Source organism: Brachypodium distachyon, chromosome 4 (genome assembly GCF_000005505.3).
Source record: "Brachypodium distachyon strain Bd21 chromosome 4, Brachypodium_distachyon_v3.0, whole genome shotgun sequence".
Taxonomy (NCBI): domain Eukaryota; kingdom Viridiplantae; phylum Streptophyta; class Magnoliopsida; order Poales; family Poaceae; genus Brachypodium; species Brachypodium distachyon.
Genome location: NC_016134.3, coordinates 41,101,598 through 41,124,149, shown reverse-complemented (window position 1 = coordinate 41,124,149; position 22,552 = coordinate 41,101,598). Strand labels below are relative to the sequence as shown.

Genomic DNA, 22,552 nt, shown 5'->3' with positions numbered 1-22,552 from the left:
GATGGTGGCTGAATTTTTGGCATTATCAACACGAGCTTGCGCACCTGTCGAGGCATATGGACTACGCTGATGGTTGTCTGTGATGTCGTGGTCATCAACTTAGGAGGAGTGTTTATACCTCAACATCTTTCTTCTTTCGACAACGTGCGTGGAGAGTGTCTTTGGGTGGCCATGTTGGCCAGTGGCTGTCTTTGGTGTGGTCATGTTTCATGTGGTTTTTCTCACTTTCCTGCAAATTACAACAACTGTCTTATCCTTTATTATTATGGTCTTATATAATTAGAGATAAATCAAATTATCATTCATTGGATGTAGTTTGTGATTTAAGTTTTGGAACAAATCAACGGAAAGAGAAGAGTCACGTGTTCGTTCGTAGTTGGCAGCGACAGGGAAAGGGAAATGCGGTTGTTACCCGGTAAATTTTTCGCATGGTATCCTCGTGCTGCAAACAAAAAATTCCGTAAAAAAAATGAGAGTATGCGCTAAAACAGCTAAAATAAAGCATTTTGTCCTGATCGGGCAGGGGAACAGGATTTGATCGAATAGAACCGACAGTAGCCGAGAGGCCCTCGCGCAGGCCTCGAGCTTCACGAGGCAAAGGAACGGGCAGAGAGCTCCAGCAGCAGCAGCCCGCGCGCGAAGCTCCCGGCCTCGACGGCCACGAGGAAGAAGGGCGGGAACAGCGCTGCCGGAGTCGTCTTCCCTGCCAGGAGCAGCGCGTCCGCGTCCACGATCGCAGCCGCCACGGTGGTCTCGCTGACGACCGGTGCTGCGATTGCCGCCGCCGCCGCCGTCGTCGGTGATGGGCGGCGGAGGAGGCCGGCGACGAGTCTTTCCTTGACGGCGCGGTGGCTAACGCGCGCAGGCAGGCAGGCAGGATTCCCGGGCCCCAAAACCAACGCACCGGACACGACACGAGCCGGGCACAGTGACTTTCGTTCGGATCGACACGTACGTCAATCCCACCCAGCGGTCGTTCCCCCCCACGTCCCAACCAACCACGCGAACCCAGCGATCCTTCTGAAGTTCTGATCCTTCCATCCCAACCGCGCTCACGCAACTCGCAGAAAACGCGACCCCCGCCGCGCTGCACCAACCGGGCCGCAGGTCATCCCTCGCGCGCCAAGGGGGCCATCGTACGTAGCATACGTGCCCGCCAGCTTTACTCTCTCAAGCAAGTCTTTTTAACCCTCCCAACGCCCTGCCCCGCGCGCGACAGCGACGCCGGGGAGCGGAGGCAGGCGGGGCCGCGGCCTCTAGCCTACAGCTACAGCTATACTAGACCCAAGGAAAGAGGCTGCCTACGCATGCACGCCACCGCGCTCCATTGGCCACCCCGTTCCCATCGCGCCGATCCATTCCTTGGATTAAACAACTCGCCATGCGGGTGCGCGTCCTCCCTCCCTTGAGCTAAGCCTCCGCCGCTTCCGCTGCTAGCTGCCTGCTTCTTCTCCTGCGCAGCCAGCCTTCTACTTCTTCTTCTTCTTCCGCGGCTGGGGAGGAAGAGCAATCGAATCGATCTCGTGAGGCATGGAAGGCGAGGACGACGGCGGGGACTGGCTGATGCCTTCGGCCGGCGGCGGCGGCGGCAACAAGGGCGGCGGGAAAGACTGCTGCAACAAGAAGCGGTTCAGCGAGGAGCAGATCAAGTCGCTGGAGTCCATGTTCTCGACGCAGGCCAAGCTGGAGCCCCGGCAGAAGCTGCAGCTGGCGCGGGAGCTGGGCCTGCAGCCCCGGCAGGTCGCCATCTGGTTCCAGAACAAGCGCGCCCGCTGGAAGTCCAAGCAGCTCGAGCGCCAGTACGCCGCACTCCGCGACGACTACGACGCGCTCCTCCTGAGCTACGAATCACTCAAGAAGGACAAGCTCGCCCTCCTCGACCAGGTAACTCAAATTGATCCTGGAATCGATCCTTGGCTAATGTGTATATATATGCGCGCGTGAATTAGTTAGTTAATGATCGGTGGATGGATTTCTTGCCTGCTTGCAGCTGGAGAAGCTGACGGAGATGCTGCGGGAGCCGGGAGGGGGCAAGTACGGTGGTAATGCCGGGGAAAGCGCTGGGATGAAGGAGGAGCTGGTCGTCGATGACGGCGGGGCCAAGCTCTATAATAACTCGGTCTCCGAGCAGGGCTGCAAGCTCTCCCTCTTCGGCGACGACGACGACGCAGGCCTGTTCCTCCGGCCCGCCGCGTCGCAGCCGGCCCACGACGGCGGCGGGTTCACGGCGTCGGGGCCGGCCGAGTACCAGCAGCACTCGTCGTCGTCGTCGTTCCCGTTCCACTCCAGCTGGCCGTCGACCACCACGGAGAACATGACCACCTGCAGCAGCTCCCAATGGTGGGAATTCGAGTCCCTCAGCGAGTGATCGGCGATCATATATGCCACGACCCGACCGACGATCAGCAAGAGAGATCCAACGACTCGATCAGATTACTCAGCGAAGCACTGCCAAATCCGTGGAAAAGAAGACGCAACCATGCAATTCCGTGGAGAAGAAGACGCAATCGTGTACATAGCTTAATTATCTCTTCCGTAGATCGAAGCCCCAGCTGGCAAAAAAAATTCTCCCTTCTCTTCCTCTTTATTTGTTCGATTGTTAATTACTACGTATAGTACCCCTACCGCACAGTGTAATCCAGGAACACCTAGACAAAACCAAAACTTATAGAGATCGGTCTTCACATGCAACTGCCTAGCGTGTTCTCTCTTGTTCATCCGTCAGTGGAGTTCAGTTTCTCTTTGCCATCAGTTTGTTCCTTCCAATGCAACATGATGATTGCAAGAGCGAAATAGATGTCTGGTAGTGCAAGGTAGTAGATCGATCAAGATTCCCTCTTCCCGGGAGCAGGAGAGGATCGGAGAAGGAGGGAATCGGAGAACACATGCACACTCATGATCAGTACGAGCTAGCTAGTGAGTGTACAAAAAGTACGGGGCAGTACAGGGTGGCACGGATCCGCAGAACATGCAAGGCTACAATTGTTAATTTCGAGCATATTGGTAAGAGACGCGTACGTGGTTTAGGTCAGCCCCGGCAGATATACAGTAGTAGTTTAGCCGTACTACTCAAAGTCTGATTTTTTTCCCGGGATATAATTGTCTATCGATTGTCGGTTTCCTTGCCTCAAATTTCATTACATCTTCGCATTTCCAAGCCAATATTGGATTAAGAATCATCCTCATAGACCTCGTCTCAAATGCACTCCACACACATATATATCCTACAAACAAAAGTTTGAACCTAGAATCACTAAAGTTTTTTTTTGCGGGTATTAGAATCACTAAAGTTGCATGCCCCCTTCAAGTAATTAGTGCTTGAAGGAGTGTGTGGTCATTTTAGCTATCGCCGTATGTCACCTTGTTTGTATAAAAATGTTGGCACGAGGCTAATTTGAAGGAAAAAACTGACATATGTATGGTTTGAAATTTGTTTGGCATTTTCTTAGGGAAAAAATTATTCTTAACAGTAACTCCATCAGGAAGACGACATAGCAAAAAAAAAAAAGTAAGTAGCAGGAAAATGACACCGGTCCTTACTAATCCTTGGCTTATCCTAGGTAATTAGTGAAAAATTTAGTATGTTAATCGGTACTTCTATCTTGACAGCGACCAGCAGGAATGTGTGGTAACAAATCTGCTTCATCCACAACCGGCATCCATAAATTCTTGATTACTACCACCTGAAAAGACACTCGCTAGTAGTGCTCCGTACCAGTTATCTCGCATACTTGGTCATTAATTACCAACCAAAGTTACTTGCAGTAATTAATTAGTATGGTTGAAATTACCCATTCTTTATCCGCAAAAAAAAAAAGAGAAATTACCCATTCTTAATTAATTTGCCTGGACACGTACGTACGCAGCACATCAAGTTCGGTTCGCCTTTTCCTGGCGATCGACCGATATCTGTATAAGGTCTCTTTCTTTCGTCCTCGAACTGTTTTGTGGACCTTTCTGGACAAAAAGAAAACTGTTGCTGCATAATGACATGTCGCTGTGAGTCGATTAGAAATTTAGAATCCTAAATGCCAGCTGCATGAGCAAATGTTGGCCCAAATAAACCGTGTGGCAACTCCAATGAAATTTACTTGCATCAAAATTTGGCTTGGTTTTCGTTTGTGGCTAAAGCAAATTCTTGTCCAAGGCTCCAAAATATCACCAAGGCGCGCAAGCAACAAACGTCTTGCGGATGGCTAGTGGTGCATGCAAAACTATGAGTCTATGATCCCGAGGGTACGCTCTCACCATACTTAGTTCAACCGAATGAACTAAAATTTAGAAATCACGTTTGAAAACTAGTTTATTCGTTTGAATTAAAAAGGGTTAGAGGGTACCCTTAGGATCATCCTTTTGTATTTCTTTCCTTTGTTAAGACGATTTAAGTGAGTTAATTTGATTTGCCGGAAGAAGTATCAAATATGTCTTGCGATGTTGTGTTTGAGCATGTGTGGTGTTGCACATGTGTGCGCTACTCGATGTTTCAGACGAAACCACAGGAGCATGTCGTCTTAGCGTGAAAGTGGTTAGCAATGCTTCCATCTAACCGATATGGGTTCCACTCAAATGTGACAACTCATGGCCCGGAGATATTGTAAACCAATGCGTTCCTGTCAAGAGCGGAGACCCATCAGTGAAGGGAAAGGGCAACGCAAAAATATATTAATAATAAGATTAAAGAAGAAGCATATATATCTAATCGACGGGGAGTATAAAATTGCTCACCTGGTGACAAATGGAGCCACTTGTACAACAGACTGTGGAACGCGGAAGATTTGTGTCATCAGCACATGCCCACGTGGCTTGCTTATCTCTTACTCACCCGTCTGGCCGTGTGACATTACCTTGTACAAGCCTAGAATTTTTTTTAACTTTTGCAGTTTGCTTAAAATATTATTCAGTGGAGTAGCTAGCAGAGACTGAATGAATTTTAGTTTGACTCCCCAGCTAATGATGCAACTGGGTGTCGGCACCAACACAGAACAAGTTACGAATCACACATGGAGACGAGTAATCAAATTAATTTACGTATACTGAAAACTGAATTCACGGAGGCTTTGAAGATGAACAAAACCACTACATTTCTCATAAAGAAAGAAGAACAAAACCACTACAGCCCGTTTGGCAACCATTTTTTCATTTCATTTCGATTTCATTTGGTTGAATTTGAATTTCTTGTTCAAAAATCATGTTTGTCTACGACATGGATTTGTAGAGTGAAAGACAATCCTAAAAAAATGATGGCTTTTGGAGAAGAATTGGGGTTAGTTATAGTGCAATTCCATGAAATTTGAGATTGAATTCCTGTGGCCAATTCCGTGCCAACCAAACAAGTTCGTTTCTGAAATTAAAAATGAATTCCAAAATTCTAGGCCCAAATGATGTGTGCCAAACGAGCTGTACATGTGCCTGACTTTCAATTCGTGCGACTACATTTCTTCCAGGCCCTTTCTTCTAACCCTCCTTAACCAGACGCATATATTTAACCGGGGACTGATCCCTAGTGTGCAGGAGATACATGCATATCTACGATTTCTGATGGACAGCGACCTTGTTAATTTATAGCAGGCATTATTTGGTAATATCAAAAGCTCCGTACCTCCAAGCTTGGAACAATCCAGAGCCATAGAGTACACCTGTGGTCATAGGAAAAAGAAAGGAAGAAACGAACAATCAGCTCTCTCTCCCTCTTTCCTTCTTGAAACTTGAACAATGAACTCAGCTACCTATATAAAAATGTATTCTCACATATCACTCTCAAAACAAACCTGTGGGTTGTGGACTAGGTCATGTGATTGCTCTGTATTCTCATTCTTACGTCTTAAAGATCCTCTACATCTTTGAATGATTATATATACAGATTACATATTTGCAGCGGACATCAAAATCAAGGCTTTCTTCAACACAAAGTACAGTTATTCATAATATGCAATACAATAATTTATTAAACTCCGTTAATCCATGGCACCTCACCATTACAGCATCTACCATGACTTCTGTTTTGAAGAAATCATCAAACTATGTTATCTTCGGTAAATTGAATTGCAGATATGTTGTTGTAACAAAGATGGTAAGTGATGAACATGTGATGGTAAAATCATAAATACAAAATGACTACACAAATGATGCAACATGCACACAAAGGAGTCTCACCTAGCTGACTTCATCAGGGACATCCACCACCTACCTTAGTGGCAGCAATTTTTAAGCTATACTATTTGGAAAAGAACAATCTAGCAATCGCTAAAAGGCAATCTACCCATGTACTATATATAGGAAATAAAATATATCATAGAATTAATCTAGGGGAAAGAGCCAACTGATTAGTATTTGAATGGAGCACAAAGCAGTAGCCAGTAGGTCCAGGGCGAGGAATGATTATCAAACCAATAAATAAACTTACTATTCTACTCGCAGTTGCATTATAGTCCATTTATACAGTGGCATTCCAAACTCGAACTCTGGATGGTGGTACTGTATACAGAAACCAAAAAAGGGCAAATCTAGCTAGTTTGCGTGCACATCATGATCATGCTTCAAACTTTCTGCAGCTAACTGAGCGGATAGTTTCCTAGACAAAGGCACGATGGACCAATGATACAGTAGTAGAGTACGGGTTAACTGATTTCAATAACCGGGCTGGTTCAATAATGATACAGCAAATGATATGAGAATAATGTACAGATGTATTGATCACCTGTGTGAAGAAACAGTGATACAAGGATATATCAGTTGCCGGTTCATAAAGCCTTCCTTAAACTAAGTATAGGAAATACATAATTTGTTCTTTCAGTTGGATCCTTCCGTCAATGCTCGGTTTTCACTTTGGCATCTCCATTGGGCAAAGAGCTTTGGGACTGAGCCAACCGTTTTGAATCCTGGATTAAAAAGAGCTGTTAAGAAACTACACAGTAAAATACAGATGAACAACTGAAGATTTTTTTTGCCAGTGCTGTCAGAACGTTAAAATGTAAGTTGAAACTAATGTAAACCTCTCTGCCCTTAGGAAGTTAACTGTAGAATTTCAAAGAATGCATCACCAACACAAAAGTAAATTATGGCCTCAGCTAAATTAAGTCCTAACACCAAGTCACCAAGTTCAGCTTTTTAAGTGGCAGGTCCTAATCACCAGATGCATATAGTAGTCTTAGTCAAAGATGCATTGAGCACTGTGATAAATGGAACAAGGAACTGCATATCATTACCAAAATATGATCACTACATTTCTACTGGTCCATTGAGAAACCACATTATTTTATAAATACATATATCAAGAAAACGCCAAATCTTAAAAATGAAGGCGTGCTTCCACTTACAGCAGCAGAAGTAGCACGTATCTGCCTGTACGCTTCGACATCCTCAGGAAAAGCTTGTTCAAGCTCCTCAAGAAGATGCTTCCTCAGGCTCTGAGAAAAAAACAGATTTACAACAATATTTCACTACTGCAATTAAGAATTAGCACCTGTTCGAGTTTTTACAAAGACAAACCAAAAGAATCCTGATGATATAGGAAACAGTTGAGAAAAGCTCTTTTATCATTTTATATCAGCAGTTAGAAACAAATATCAGCGTACAAAGCAACTTAATATATGGAAGCTAGGACCGAAAGATTATACGGAATACAAGGAAAATGGCAGGGCAAACTTGATAATGTAGGAATTGGCGCCTCTTCAAGTTTTTACAAAAGACAAACCAAAAGAATCCTGATCATATAGGAAACAGTTGAGAAGAGCTCTTTTATCATTTTATATCAGCAGTTAGTAAAAAATATCAGCGTACAAAGCAACTTGATATATGGAAGCTAGGACCGAAAAATCAACCCACAGCTCAAATTATAGTCAGAGACCCAGAGGTCCAAAAGATTGAGAATACACAGAGTTGAAATAAAATGCACTCTCATCACAACCAAGATGGTTTTATCAGAAATTGAACTCACTATTCCCAATCCTGATAAATTACCACGGATGCTAAACAGATGTGTACACATCCATTCAATAAATGCTATAGAACTGTTGGATATAAATTGCCATCTATTCGGTCTTATACAGCTAGAAACTATACAAAGACAGGAATCTGCATGGGCAGTACAACAAACACTGGCTCCACATTTCAGCTACAATTAATTAGGGCAGATTACTGGCAAATGCTGGGAGTAAAACCTGGGGAAGCTTTGAAATTGAAAAACACCATTAACAACTGATTGTCCACTGGCGTGTCTGTATACCATAATCAACTTAAGTGGTTCAAAATGGGGTGTGACTTCATTCCCTTAAAAATCAGTTACTACCGTGCGGTCACATCGCTCTAAGTTGGTCTTAATTCATGAAGGACAGCATTTTTTTTCTGGATAGGTGATTTGGAACGATGCCACTATATGCAATGAACAAAAGAAAGCTTTGTGGTGGTTCCTTTTCAAAGGGCATACCCAATTACTCACTTCAAAATACACCAAAATTATCTTATATCAAAAGTAACATTCCCTTGATTACACAAACAGCAGCAGTTGCAGTTTTATCAAAAAGTTCCTCAGCAAGCTTCCTTGCTAATCTTGATTCATTGTGTCCTAAGTGTTACAAACGCTATCGGACAGATCCTACTCTCTCACATGCTAAGTCACCCTTCATCAATTTTAATAACAATTTAAGGCATCCATTCCATACCTTGAAAGCGTCGGTTTTGCCCTTGGTGATCTGGTTCTTCGCGATACAGCTGTTGAGCACGTCCCTAGTGAACTCGTCGGGATTCTTCCCGTCATCGATCAAACTAACAAAACAAGCCCCAATCGGGAACAGACAGTTCAGGCCAGGGCCAACAGCAAGTAGCAACGGAGTAAGAGACGAGACTAAACGGTCTCACTTGACGACCTCCATGGGCACCTGGATGTTGCACCCATCGGCGAGTTTCTGCATAGTGTCGAGCTCAGCCACGAGTGCGTTCCTGCATCGCGAGAGAAGACGAAACCCTAAGAGATTCGCGCACGCGAAAAATAATGCGGGACGAGGTAGGGTCGTGGGAGAGGTTTCGGCGGGTGTGAGTAGGTGGGCAAACGAGGGAGAGAGCTCACAGACGCTGGAGGAGGGGGAGCTGAGACGCAGAGCTGAAGGAGGAGACGTTGAGGTTGAGCTGGTGGAGGAGCCCTAGGGTCTTCTGGATCGAGCCCGTCACCTGCGCCAGGTTCTGCTTCGAAGCGTCCTCGGGCCGCTCGCCTCCGGCGCTCCCTTGTACGCCGTTACCGGAAGCGGACGCAGCTGCAGCCGCGGCGGCGGCGGCGGAAGAGTTCGCGGCCGCGATGTCCATGGCGAAGAGAGAGGGGAAGGCGAAGGCTCTTCTTTTTCTCTCCGAGCAAGACGAAGAGAAAGGCTTGACGTTTGGTTGGGGTGGACCGGCCCAAATGCATGACTAACAAATGGAGTAACAATGATGGATCCGTCTTTCTTAGCAGGCCGCTCACGGCTCACTACGGGAAGGCTTTTCTTTCTCTCCGAGAAAGACGAAGGGAAAGGCTTACACGGTTTGACGCTGCTCTATCGCCTACTGGGCCAGATTTTACTTTCCGACATTTCTCTCCCTAGCATTCTCTCGTTCCAAACAAACGTCCAAGAATAGCGTCGTCGCGTGAAGGAATCTCGAATCAATATTTGGTACTCCGTATATAGATTTGATACTTTTCATTCGGTGTTGGAATCTCGAATCAAAATTCGGTATATATTTTTTTATACTACTTAAAAAATGTGTATTTACGGAAAATTACCAAACCTTATTTTCGATCACAAATTTTGTCTCTTTTTTAGCTTTTTGTTTGTTTTTAAGATATTGTTTGATTATATATTGTCCCTTATTTAAGTGCACCGATCAATGTGTCCATATAACTAGATTTTGATTAACGCAAATTTCGGTCATAAAGTATCATTAGTGACGGTCGCTTTTTGACGATTAGTTTTTTGTCATAAGAACGTCATAAAAATAAAATATTGACGGAAATAAGGGTCATGAATTAGCATATTTCTGGTAGTGAGAGCCTTTTCCTATCCTTTGGTATTCAATGAGTCTTGAGAAATCACACAAATTTGACAAGGTGTGGCTATAATATCTCAAACGTCTGATTTTTAAACAAAAGTATTAAATCTCAATAAGTGCATCGGAGCCGTTGGATTAAGATGTAGATGTGTCATTCCCACCCCCTCCTCTGCAACGTGTTGTCGTTGGATTAAGCTCCAACAGACAAGCAATCGACTTATCTCTAATTAAAAAATGGACAATTTTTCCTTAACAAAACCAAATTTGATATTCCTCCCATCCTCCGGATCTTAAACAAATCAGATAGAAACCTTGCACGAAACGGACAGAAAACTAGGAAGATAACTTGCCTTTAACCGAACGGCTAACCACCTCGTTGTACTCGTATCGATCAGCCATGGCTGCAAACAGCAGCAGTTTGCCAGCCATGAGCAACAACTCGATACGGAGTAAAATGCAACCCGCACACACATGCACGCATCGCAAAAGAACAATGCCTCTTTCCCACAGCCAGGAAACAACGGCCGCAAACTAACTACTACTCCCTCAGTTTCTAAATGCTTGTCACTTGCACTAAAACAACAACATGTAGGAACGGAGGGAGTATAGACTAGATCGCAGAATATCCTGGGCACAAAACAAAAGCACGCCCCTGGTGCGTGCGTGCATCGCGTTAATTTCCTTGGCCCCGCCGCGCGTCGGCGCGTAGCATCTCCGTGAGTGACCACCCCGTTTCTCTGGCCGAGAGCGCAGCGGCGATCGACGTCAACCTTGCACGCGCCACCACTTTAGCTCGCTAGCGCCCTGACGCACCGAGCGACCCGACGGTTCCGGCAAGGACCCGCGGCCCAATCGTCTCTGGCCTAGCTAGACGAGTAGACGCGTAGACGAGTAGACGCGTCCATGCGCACCCATTCGCGCCCCAGCCTAGTACGTGCAGCGGTCCGTCGATTGGCTCTCCCGATCCATCGTGCTAGCTGCAGTACGTGCTGCCCCCGCGTACGTTACATCACCGGCCGGGGCCAGAGCTCGCTCGTACGTTGCCAATTGGCCTGGCATGTAGTAGTACGGTGGCCCCATCAGTCGCCCTGAACTTAACTGCCGACAGGGTCACAGCTTTACTTCGACGCGCGGCAGGCGCCGGACATGGCGGCCGTGCATGGGAACCGCAACTCGCAAGTGCTGGCTCGCCGGCGCAACGGGAAAATGATACCAGGAAGCGACGTCCGGCCGGTGCGCGCGTCCGTCGCGTGCCCGGGGGGCCCTGCCCCGGATCTGATAAGATCCAGACGCGCCGGAGTTAACAACAACGATGCCATCCGTGGACTTCGTAACAGTTTGTCACGGCCCAGTCGACGCGGGGGGAGGGCCCAGTACGGTCGGTTAATAAGTTGTGCACGCGCCACTGTCACGGCCAGCTCGACCAATGGCGTGACGCTCCTTACGGCCTACGGTGACACAAGCACTACTGGCCACTTTGGTTCGTGAAATGTTGGACGCTAATTGCACCACTCAGCATCATACTGCACGGACATGACGTAGGGCTCAACTCTGGTATATAGTCGATCGTCCTATTTTCTGTTTTGCTAAGAGATGTGAGAGGGATCATATATAAAGTGAGAGATGATCATTGAGTCCGTAAAATAGTGGAGTGACTCGTTGTTATACATCAGAAAGAAAACGACCACCTCAAGTCAGTATGCTCAATTGTTCTTTTCTTTAGCAAGGCCGATAAGAACTAAAACCCTATCTAGTCTGGTTGTATATGCTTTGAAAATTCAAGAGTCGTTTTCGCTTGGGGCAGTTCTTCCGAAAAGAAAATGTATATCTGTAACAGCAGAGAGGAACATTCCACCACCAGAAATCAGATGATGCTGAAAGTTAATTACCGCTGATGTAGAATGCAAACGAGTACTAAACTAATACCAAGCGTATTCTATATATCTATGCAGCTTAACCACCCACAACTTACTGTCATTGGTGCAATAATGGATTGCAATCTGTTGTTTAGGCACCTGGTTTGTTTATCAAAGCACTAGTGACGTCCTCCAACAATAGAAGCAATTTAGATTGCGTACTGGAACAAAACTACAAGAATGGAAAGAACATATCTAAAGCAGAATCTTCATTTAGTCACACTCCATCTTCGGACTTATCGGACTTAAAATAGAATTTCCCCCTCAATCCATACATAAAAGTACCGGAAGCTGTTGTTCTCGATCGTTTTGCCTGTCTTCCTCACAGCTCAAGTTTGCTTGCTTCATCACAAAATAGAAATGGAAGGATTTTTATAACAGATTGTGTGAGCTCGGAAGCAATACATGTACAGTCACCAAGTTGACTTGCGGCAAGTCTTCTTCATATCGGCCTTAATAAATTAGCTAATGATTTCGGGGTTCCAGAGACCTCTCCTCCCAAAATCAAATGGATATTATAATTTTTTCGTGCTGGTAAAAAATAAAACAGAAAATTAAATCAAATTTTTTCTCATCTCCATCCCTGAACCCGTTGCTTGTGTGGACGCTGACGTGGGAGTGATCCACTGAGTCCTTATCTTTAGTATACCCGCTACGGCCCAGCATGAAGCGTACTAGGAGGCCCACTACATTACCAGAAGCCTGGGTACCTGAACTTCCGGCTCAAGACATAAACATATAAGAAAACCGACTTAGGGTTTAAATACAAAATGTAACCTACCCGGATTCGGTACCTTGAGACCTAGTCTCCTATATAAAGGACTAAGAAGGGCACCCAGGAGGAGTAAATCCTTGCCTCCCTTTGCTTGTTAGTCGATGGAATCGCCAACAACGCACACGCATGTCGCTCTCTCTAAACAAAAACCCCCTCAATATGGGCATTGCCAAAGTGGAATTTCGTCGGTCACTGCCCTCCTCGCAGCGACCGCAGAAGGAGTGCGCTGGCGCTGCCTGAGACTACGAGGCAATGTGGAGAGCCGACGAAAAATGCGATGGCTAATGATGGTCGGTGCCCTACGCCGATGGCTCCGGCGACGAAGGTTGTGATGATGTGCCAACCGGATCGATTCATCGGTGAGGAAGTCATGGCAGCCGCGGAACAGGCAAAGAAGGCTGAGGCCGCGCTGATCGTGTACTTGGGAGCATCGTTCCTGGTCTCGCCAGATCCGCACAAGCTGAATGTCCTCGTGTTCTTGTTCAAGCTCCGCGGGATCCGCACAGCTGCTTGCGCGTGATGAAGCGATGGTGACGACATAGGAGTAAGTTCGAGCAACGCAAGAGATTGATGATATGGTAGCCTGCCTCCCTCCTCCACCGCCGCCTCCGTCCCTCCAACGTCATGGCAGCCTCTGCCTGATTCTCCATCAAGTCCGCCTAATTTTCTTTCCGAAATGACCATCGTACCCTCCTCACGAAGGGATATGGTGCAGTTTGAGTTTGGAGAAGGGGAGTTATACAGAGCCAGAAACCCTTAGTTAATCAACCAATAAGCAGCCTTTGGCGTCCAAAGTAGCTGACGACGCTAATTAACAAAAGCAACAGGGGCTGACAGATCAGATTCTCTAATTTCTAATTAATGCACCGTCATCTATATGGAATTCCCCTAAATTCTACTTGTTGATCCTGATTGGCACCAACAGTGACAACATTTCTACTTCTTCCTTTTCTTTAACAACAGCAACAGGGGCCTGAGCTAGAGCATTAGAGCATCTCCAATGGCATCCCTAAAGCTATCTCAAATGTCCTATTTGGGAGATATGGATATTTTGCTCCTAAAATCATCTCCCAATGGCATCCCTAAATAGATAAAAGTCTGGACACTCCCTCAAGCTTGCCCCAAATTCGGGAGAGGTTTGGGGTGTCCAGACAAGATGGAAAAAGAAGAAGAAAAGATGAAAAGGAGAGGAGAATGGATAAAGAGAAGAAAAATCTAATTTGGAAGAGAAACCTAGGGGATGTGGTTGGGTGCTGTGGGCGGACACATGTCCATTTGCTTTCCCAAATGATAAAAAAAATATTTGGGGGCAAAATTTGGGATATCCTATGGAGTTGCTCTTACTCGCGTGCTCTCCGTAGAGGATTCGTGGAATCGTCGAAGCCGTTTCAACTCACTACGAGCCGTCGCCAGCCGGATCGAACGGCTGTGATCGCTTGTCCGGTCGGCCTCCCAACCTTTCCGGTTTTCTTTCAAGTCTCCCGCTGGTCCTGACTGACCCGGTCCGGCACGGCATCGCCGACTTTTCAGCGCAGGAAAACGGAAAGAACCACGGAGACTCGCCGTTGATCAGCCAGGCCAAACCTTACCCTACAGGTTCCACTCACTAGCTAAGTCGGTACCGCGGCAAAATCTCTGATTAAGTCGGTATGTGTGTGCGCGCGCGCGCGCCAATTAAGCATCTTACCTACTGTACTCGACATAGCGACATGCCAGAGCATGAAGGGCAATGTTGCTAGCTCCGCGAAGACGCTTCCAAATCAATCCCAGCTGTTTGCCTGTTTGGTAATACTACCATGGAAAGTTCTGTGTGGTTGCCTGGAAGCTGTGACCCCACGACATATCACATCAGGAAAAGAAAACCAGAGTCTGCTGATGAAGCGGCCGGGCACGGGTCCATTAATTTTTCCTGTTCATGTTGCACCTGACCTGAAGCTGCGTACGTCACCGTCTAAGCGTGCAAATGCAAAACCGTACGCAGCAATGTTCGTACGTACGTAACGTACGTACAGTTGCTGTAATGGATCGATCCTTTGCTATAGCTCTAGCTCTCCTTGGCGCCTTACCTCACAACCTCATCACCCTTACGCGACCAGAGATTAACCTTAGCTAGCCCCTTAGCTCTAGTGCCAACAAACACGTCGACCTCGAGGATTCGATTCAAGTGCAAAATATACACATGCGACGGCGACGCCGGGGAACCGCGAATATTTAAGCAGGTAAGTTCAAATCTCGCTACTCGGACGAGATAGCGACCACTGCAGAAACGCATATATTACATCCAGCATGTACATGTGCATGATAGGCGCGCGCACTTGACTTATGATTTTGGTTATGGCACAATGCGTGCACTGATGACGTAGTATATCTTTTTTACTGACCGTCTGACACGTAGGCCTGCACAACCACAAACAAGAGTGCGACCTTTACGTAGTACTCCTACACGTCTCGATTATTATTGCTGTTATTATTTTGACGAGAAATAGTTCCATGGCTCACAGATCCGAGTAAACACCTAAGGCTTTGTTAGGTACTACTCCCTCCGATCCTAAATTGTTGTCAAAATATTACATGTATCTAGACGTTTTTCAAGAATTAATCAATAGATACATTCATATTTGGACAAATTTGAGTCAGGAATTTAGAATCAGATGAAGTAATATATTTTTTAGTCACTAGTGTTTTGATATTCGAAGGGTTTAAGTATTCACCCAAAACTCTCAAAAATCCAAAACACTAGTGTTTTTTTTAATTTGGAGTGGATAATACCCTAAACAACACAAAAAACACTAGTGACAAACACTAGTTCCGTATCGACCATCAGACAAGGATCACGGTGGGAGTCTCAGTTGATCTACTTTTCTTTTCTTCAATTTTGTTGTCAAAAAAGTAGTACTGTTACTATTTTGTCACCCATCATTTGGGACTAAAATATTAAAATAACAAATTTGTTTGGTTGGCACGGAATTGCACTATAACTAACCCAATTCCTCTTAAAAAGCTATCATTCCTCTGTTGTTGTCTCTCACTCTACAAATTCATGTGGTAGAAAAACATGATTTTTGAACAAACAATTCAAATTCAAACAAATGAAATTCTACCAAAAATTAGATTTCATTTCTATAAATAAAATGAAACGATCAACGGTACTCCTTAGGGGCTAGGGCATCCGCAAAGGCCGACTCTTATTTAGGAGTAAGTACTCCGGGAAGCCGAACAGGGAACAGTACGATTTCCTTGATATATTGCCCGAGGCAGCCTGCCGGCCGCTTCCAAGCCATCGCGTCCGACTACGGCACGTCCGGAAATAGGCGAAATCTGAACCCTATAATCAAGTCGATCTTTGAACAAAAGTGTGCCGGATGGCTTTCCCTAAAAAAAGTCGATCTTTGAACAAAAGTATGCCGGATGGCTTTCCTAGAAAAAGAAGTCGATCTTTGATATAAAAAAGTCGATCTGTGATACGGAGGGCAGAAATGAATCCACATAGGAGAATGTATTACGGTGCATGCATGCATGTGTGCGTAATAAGATAAAAAAATGAGAATGTGCCAACATGTGATTCAAATCATCACTGCTAGAGTCGTAATCACGAAGATCTGTACCGACAATCTTGACGCACCTGAATCTCTCATCCCAGCGTTTAATCTCATAGAATAATCACCAATCAAGCCTGTATGATCCAATTCCGCATCGTCCCCCGGATCCTGTCCTTTGGACGTGACGGTCGGTGCACCTAACCCAGCAATCAGGGCAGCTTCCTTTTTTTAAGAGAGAGAGAGAGAGAGAACCGTAATCAGGGCAGGTTAATTGGTGCCATGCACGGGAACGAATTTGTTTGCGGAGCAGAATACACGTTTCGTACACTACTTTCGTAGTAGCACTTGACTCCCAGGCTTAGCTTAGGTCGATTCCGTGCATGCATCTATACCCCGGGCGGGGTATGGAAATAGATGGAGGTGTGGCACGTACGTACATTGGTTGGTGAGCAGCGTCATATGCGCGCGTACGTCCCGTCACTTCCCTTCCCTCTCCAAAATGGGCGGTCCACGGCGCCGGTTGTGCTTGGCGCACGCCGCACGAGGCCCGCGTGACGGCGTGCCGCCGCATTCCGCGCGCCCACCCAGCGATCCGAACCGACCTCCCCCGCCGTCACACGACAGATGTGCCTAGAGCCTAAACACACCCTAACACTAGTCGTTAGCTTCTCGTGGCGCACCCACCCGGAGTCCATCCATCCATCCATCCATCCATCGGATCGCAGTTCGCAAGCAAGCCAGCGCATGGCCATCACGTGCCCGGCCCACGCCTCGCCCTCGCGCCGCCGCCACGCCGCTCAACAGCCGTAGTAGTACGTAGCTCGCTCGCCTTTTTCCATCCTTAATTCGATGCTTCCGTTACTCCCCTTCGTTTCGCGTGCCAGGCACCCACCGTTCTTCTTCTTCTTCTTCTTTTCTCTTTCTTTCTTTCTCCTGACCGGCTGACCGTTTTGATCGAGCAAAAATATCGTCTCGTCCCGCTCGATCGCTTCGGGCGGACCACGGTCGCGTCGCGATCACGTATCACCAGCGAGTAAATTGCCACGAAACGGGCTGCCTAGCTCGGCGCTCGTAAAATCTCTCGCAGTTATCGGCACTAATGCGGTACCTTATCACGCCATAATGGATCGAATCGGTTATAGTACTATTATTTGCATTCTGGCGAGCGCGCGCGTCTCCTTCGTCTTCGTAGCTCCACCGCGCTCTTTCCCTCCGCCTATAAAAGCGCGCCGCACCACAAGCATTCCAAGCCGGCCTCAACCCCAGAACCCACACGTACGTGCGCGCTAGCAAAAGAAGAATAGACATGGCGACCCCTGAGGACTGTGGCAGCTGGTTGCTGTACCTGTCGCTGGCCGCCAAATGCGGCGGCGACGGCGACCACCCGCGCCGCCTGGCCGGGCTCCTTGCCGTCTGCGCCGCCGCTTTCCTCGTCACCTGCCTCCTGCACTGGTGCTTCCCCGGCGGGCCGGCGTGGGGCCGCTGGTGGTGGACGCGGCGGGGCCTGGGCCGCGGGCCCGTCGTCCCTGGGCCGAGGGGCCTGCCGGTGATCGGCAGCATGTGGCTCATGACTGGCCTCGCCCACCGCAAGCTCGCCGCGGAGGCTGCCCGCCTGCGAGGCGGCGGGCGCCGGCTGATGGCCTTCTCCCTCGGCGAGACGCGCGTGGTCGTGGCGGGCCATCCCGACGTGGCCCGGGAGATCCTGACCAGCCCGGCCTTCGCCGACCGGCCCGTCAAGGAGTCCGCCTACGGGCTCATGTTCCACCGCGCCATCGGCTTCGCGCGCCACGGCGCCTACTGGCGCGCGCTCCGCCGCGTTGCTTCCACGCACCTCTTCTCGCCCTGGCAGGTCGCCGCGTCCGGCGCCCAGCGCGCGGTGATCGCGCGCCAGATGGTGGCCGCCCTCGCCGGGGGCGCCGAGGTCCGGCGCGTCCTGCGTCGCGCGTCGCTGCACAACGTGATGTGGTCGGTGTTCGGCCGCCGCTACGACCTGGAGCTGGACCCTGGCAAGGAGGTCCGCGAGCTGGGCCAGCTCGTGGACGAAGGCTACGACCTGCTGGGCCAGCTCAACTGGTCCGACCACCTCCCCTGGCTCGCCCGCTTCGACCTGCAGGGCACCCGGGCCCGGTGCGCCAGCCTAGTGCCCCGCGTGAACCGCTTCGTCGGCGGCATCATCGATGACCACCGGGTCAAAGCTCCGTCCGCCGTCAAGGACTTCACGGACGTCCTGCTGGGCCTGCAAGGCGGCGACAGGCTCGCCGACTCCGACATGGTCGCGGTGCTCTGGGTGTGTGCAACCGAACCCAAAACAGACTCTCTCACGCAACCAAACCATGCACGTTTCGTTTCGTCTCGTTTCTGGTCTCTGATACGTGCAGGTCGGTCGTGTTTTTTTGTTGTTGCAGGAGATGGTGTTCCGTGGCACGGACACGGTGGCCGTGCTGATGGAGTGGGTGCTGGCCCGGCTCGTGCTGCACCAGGACGTGCAGGCCCGGGTGCACGAGGAGCTGGACCGCGTCGTCGGGCGCGACCGGGCCGTGGCCGAGTCCGACGCGGCCTCGCTCGCCTACCTCCACGCCGTGGTCAAGGAGGTCCTGCGCCTCCACCCGCCAGGCCCGCTGCTGTCCTGGGCCCGCCTGGCCACGTCGGACGTGCACGTGGACGGGTTCCTCATCCCCGCTGGCACCACCGCCATGGTGAACATGTGGGCCATCACCCACGACGGCGACGTCTGGGCCGAGCCCATGGAGTTCCGGCCCGAGCGGTTCGTCGGGCCGGGGGCTGAGGAGTTCTCCGTCATGGGCTCTGATCTCCGGCTGGCGCCGTTTGGGGCCGGCCGGAGGAGCTGCCCCGGGAAGAGCCTGGCCATGGCGACCGTGGCGTTCTGGCTCGCCACGCTGCTCCACGAGTTCGACCTGCTTCCTTCCTCCGACCCGGCACGTGGCGTGCAACTGTCGGAGACCCTGAGGCTGTCGTGCGAGATGGCCACCCCGCTGGCCCTGACGCCGAGGGCTCGTCGACGCCCGGCGGTTTGAATTTGAATTGATGACGTATCATGCCTACGCCACCACTGGCTAGCTAGCTAGAACCCTAGTATTGTTGCTGCTTTGTTTTTGAGACGTTGTCGCCTACCGGTCGGCCGCCGGCTCGCTACCACGCACGCACGTACGGGCATAACGCTGGCTTATCTCGTCCAGAGCTAGCAAATGAATCGTTTGGACTTTTATATATCGAGACGTGCCAGCTGATGACAGCGATGTTTTTTGCCTTCTTGTTCCCCCGGTCATTTTGCGACCATATTTTTTTTTCCTTTGGCAATTGCTCTGTAAACCCAGCTAGCTGATGTACATACACTACTACTATGGTAAGAATCAATGTCGCCGTCATCTTCTTATTTTGCAATCTGACATGATGTCTACACAATTGGATGGAACTCAAGAGTTAATTGCTTGAGATGTGATCGTATCCAGAACGGTGCTTGACATGAGTAGTAGATTTTATCAGTGAAACTTGATCAGCTCCAGATGAAAGCTAGCGGCCACTTACAAATGCTGCTGCCTTCCCCCCTGAATTCGTTTTTTTCTGAGGATGGCATGGACAACAACTCGGCGGCCACTTACGAAAGCGCGCAGACAACAACTCGGCGGCGGTTTCTACCCAAGCGCGTGCCTCTCTTATCCACGATTCCCCGGCCGCACGGCCGCGCACCCAGAAAGAAAAAAGCTTCCAAGGCCTCGCGATGCGGTTGCCCCAAGTTGCGCGCTACGCTACAAGCCCCCAAGCTCAAAGATTGCTGCGTGGTGAATCTGACGCGCGCATGATCTTTGTCGCTGCCGCGAAAAATCTATTACTGTACTTACCAGTTTGTAACTCTGAAGACAGATCCGCTAGATTTCAGAATTGTAAAAAGCAGAAGGAAACAAGGAAAAAAAGGTCTTTAGAACGCGAACTGAGTTTAACTAAGTTAAGATGGTTGGTTCCTTGTGGTGGAACTATCCCACTCAGGTTCATAGGGTGTGCGTGCGTACGTTCACAGGGGTGAGTGTAACGTACGTGTTTATGAGTGCTTGCGTCTGTACTGTGTTTCTAAAAAGAAAAGTCTTTAGAACGGAACGGTAGAAGAGGAAAATCTCAGAAAGGATGCCTGAGAAGTAGCCGAACTGATGGTGTGAAGTCAGGCATCAACACCAACATGCATACCCGGACAACAAGTCGGAGAGGTTGAAATTGTCAGCGTCCCAGGCCCAGCTCCACACACTCGTGTCGTGTTCAGGCGTTCATGCGCATCCGGCCCATCCATATAAGCAAAGAGCCCTCCCACTAGCGAGGTGGGACTAAAGTCACTGGCAACGCTTGGTACCTAATATCCCATCCCCCTAGGAAGCCCCCCAGGCAGGCATGGCGATGCTGGCTCTGATACCAATTGTCAGCGTCTCAGGCCCTGCTCCACACACTCGTGTCGTGTTCAGGCGTTCATGCGCATCCGACACAACCATATAAGCAAAAAGCTCTCCTCATTCCAAAAGCCCGGACTGATGGGAGAGTGGCTATCTCCCTTATATGCTGGTCGTAGCCCCCTCCCACTAACGAGATGGGACTAAAGTCACTGGCAAAGGCTCGCTTGGTATCTAACATCAGTCCGGGCTCGACGCACTCGGATGCTAATTTCGGTGCATGCCTTCGTTAGATCCGAGGTTCTTTCTCAAGCATGTACATACACTTGCGAGCCATGCGTCAACTCAGTTCCCAACTGGAGGTCAATGTCCAGTGTAATTCTCTCACTTAGAAATGTGTTCTCAATAGTTTGCTCTGCTCCCATTTGGGTTTCATCGTTGTCGATAATGCCGTGTACTTCGTTGTGTGTCAGGTGATATCTGATTATCATGAGTGCCACTAAGGCCACAAATTGTAGTGTTAATTACAATCCGTACATGGCATCACACCAATCCCATCTTATCATGAACACTTGCATGAGTCAGCAGCAGCAGAACACTGATGATGGGATGCATTTTGCATGTCAATGTGTCATTGTACAACGATTTCCTGATTTTATTATGCGCCACTGTCTCGACCAGATGCAACACATGTCCACGGTTTTAACTTTAAATCTCTCACACGTAGTTGTCACGTGAGGTCACCGATGGAAATGCTCCCCCGCATGGCCAGATATGCTGTCTTGGGCGTATCCCAGGCAGAGGCATCGACAGGTTGTGCTTAATTTGTACCATAATGCACAATAGTTTGGTCCATGATTACTTCATCTACTACTAATGAACACACCGAGAGTATACGCATACATCATGTACCTAGCGGCTTGATGTAGAAAGGCGTTGTAGAATCGACCTTATCCATTTGGTGATTCGGGTCAGCATATATAGGTTCATACACCAACTATCACATTTCCCTAATGCAAGTTCCTGTACATCCACAACATAGGCTCAAAGTAAGTTGCTAATCTTTCAAAAAAAAAGTAAGTTGCTAATGCTTAAATTGGCGGTGAATCTGATAAAACTAGGTAAATTCACGTGCCTTATTATTATTCAGCATAAGTTGTTTACATGCAATTTTGCCTTACAGTGCGTAGCTAGGGGGTGGCTGGGTGGTCCATGGACCATCCCGAGACTTTCCAATCATCTGTGTAACATAGATAAAAACATTTAAAAGATCAAAATACTGAATTTGTATGAATATTTTTACTACCGGACCACCCTGAAAATTTTAGGTGTCTACGCCACTGATCTTGAATAGGTGCAACAACATTTATAACATAGGGAATGGCTTCAATGAAGTGAATCTACGACCACAAGTCAAATTTTTATAAGAACTAGCTAAATGCATGAGGTATGAAATTTGCTTGAATATTTTTTACATCCGGATTTTTTTTTAACCGGCAGCAGGTGCTCTCGGGTGGTGCATCCGTTATTTCTCGATATACAGACATACAGTTCTCTTGTCTCTGGGAGAGGCAGGGCTGTGACATGCATGACAGCGGTTTGAAAAGGATCACCTACCAACTCCATCATATATATCTGGAGAGTTCGCTGATCCCACCTATGATCGGAGCTTCATTACTTTTTGCAAATGGATCATGTATATGTTTGGATGGTGATAGACGATTGACGGTGAGATGTTGGAGCACTAACTAGCTTGTTTAGTACGGAGTAGTAGGTACTAGGAAGATACCACCACATATGGCTTACAGAGATTTGGAAAATAAACTGGATAACATAGGAAACTGCAAAATAATAACTAACTCTCTTGGAATGTTACGTACGTTTCATTTCGTATCCCATTTCCTATTTGGT

The 22,552-nt window shown here is 48.2% G+C and overlaps 3 protein-coding genes and 1 long non-coding RNA gene across 4 annotated transcripts in view; 3 read left to right on the top strand and 1 right to left on the bottom strand.

Moving 5' to 3' along the window:
• Window positions 1-260, top strand: part of LOC112268766 — a 1,208-nt gene extending 948 nt beyond the window's left edge. The window contains exon 2 of the long non-coding RNA XR_002960207.1: window positions 1-260. This exon is cut by the window's left edge and continues 260 nt beyond it. This is a non-coding gene — a long non-coding RNA (uncharacterized LOC112268766).
• Window positions 261-1,196: 936 nt separating this feature from the next.
• On the top strand, window positions 1,197-2,751 carry LOC100821150 (homeobox-leucine zipper protein HOX6). The gene is made up of 2 exons (XM_003578440.4): window positions 1,197-1,884; window positions 1,991-2,751. Exons 1-2 carry the CDS (start codon window positions 1,531-1,533, stop codon window positions 2,366-2,368), a joined length of 732 nt encoding a protein of 243 aa, XP_003578488.1. The 5' UTR covers window positions 1,197-1,530; the 3' UTR covers window positions 2,369-2,751.
• Window positions 2,752-6,598: 3,847 nt separating this feature from the next.
• LOC100820848 (mediator of RNA polymerase II transcription subunit 10b) lies at window positions 6,599-9,381 on the bottom strand. Its single transcript, XM_010240112.3, is given in 6 exon segments — window positions 6,599-6,847; window positions 6,849-6,878; window positions 7,317-7,406; window positions 8,661-8,763; window positions 8,857-8,937; window positions 9,065-9,381. Coding segments are annotated over 6 exon segments (564 nt in total). The 5' UTR covers window positions 9,298-9,381; the 3' UTR covers window positions 6,599-6,820.
• A 7,861-nt stretch (window positions 9,382-17,242) lies between these two features.
• On the top strand, window positions 17,243-19,651 carry LOC100846654 (cytochrome P450 78A9). The gene is made up of 2 exons (XM_003578439.4): window positions 17,243-18,534; window positions 18,653-19,651. Exons 1-2 carry the CDS (start codon window positions 17,554-17,556, stop codon window positions 19,280-19,282), a joined length of 1,611 nt encoding a protein of 536 aa, XP_003578487.1. The 5' UTR covers window positions 17,243-17,553; the 3' UTR covers window positions 19,283-19,651.
• The last annotated feature ends 2,901 nt before the right edge of the window (window positions 19,652-22,552 follow it).

Excerpts from the sequence above, each read along its gene's own strand:
- LOC100821150 (XM_003578440.4), top strand. The coding sequence starts at position 1,531 with ATGGAAGGCGAGGACGACGGCGGGGACTGGCTGATGCCTTCGGCCGGC. Across the intron at positions 1,885-1,990 it reads AGCTCGCCCTCCTCGACCAG|CTGGAGAAGCTGACGGAGAT; the intron begins GTAACTCAAATT and ends GCCTGCTTGCAG.
- LOC100846654 (XM_003578439.4), top strand. The coding sequence starts at position 17,554 with ATGGCGACCCCTGAGGACTGTGGCAGCTGGTTGCTGTACCTGTCGCTG. Across the intron at positions 18,535-18,652 it reads ACATGGTCGCGGTGCTCTGG|GAGATGGTGTTCCGTGGCAC; the intron begins GTGTGTGCAACC and ends TTGTTGTTGCAG.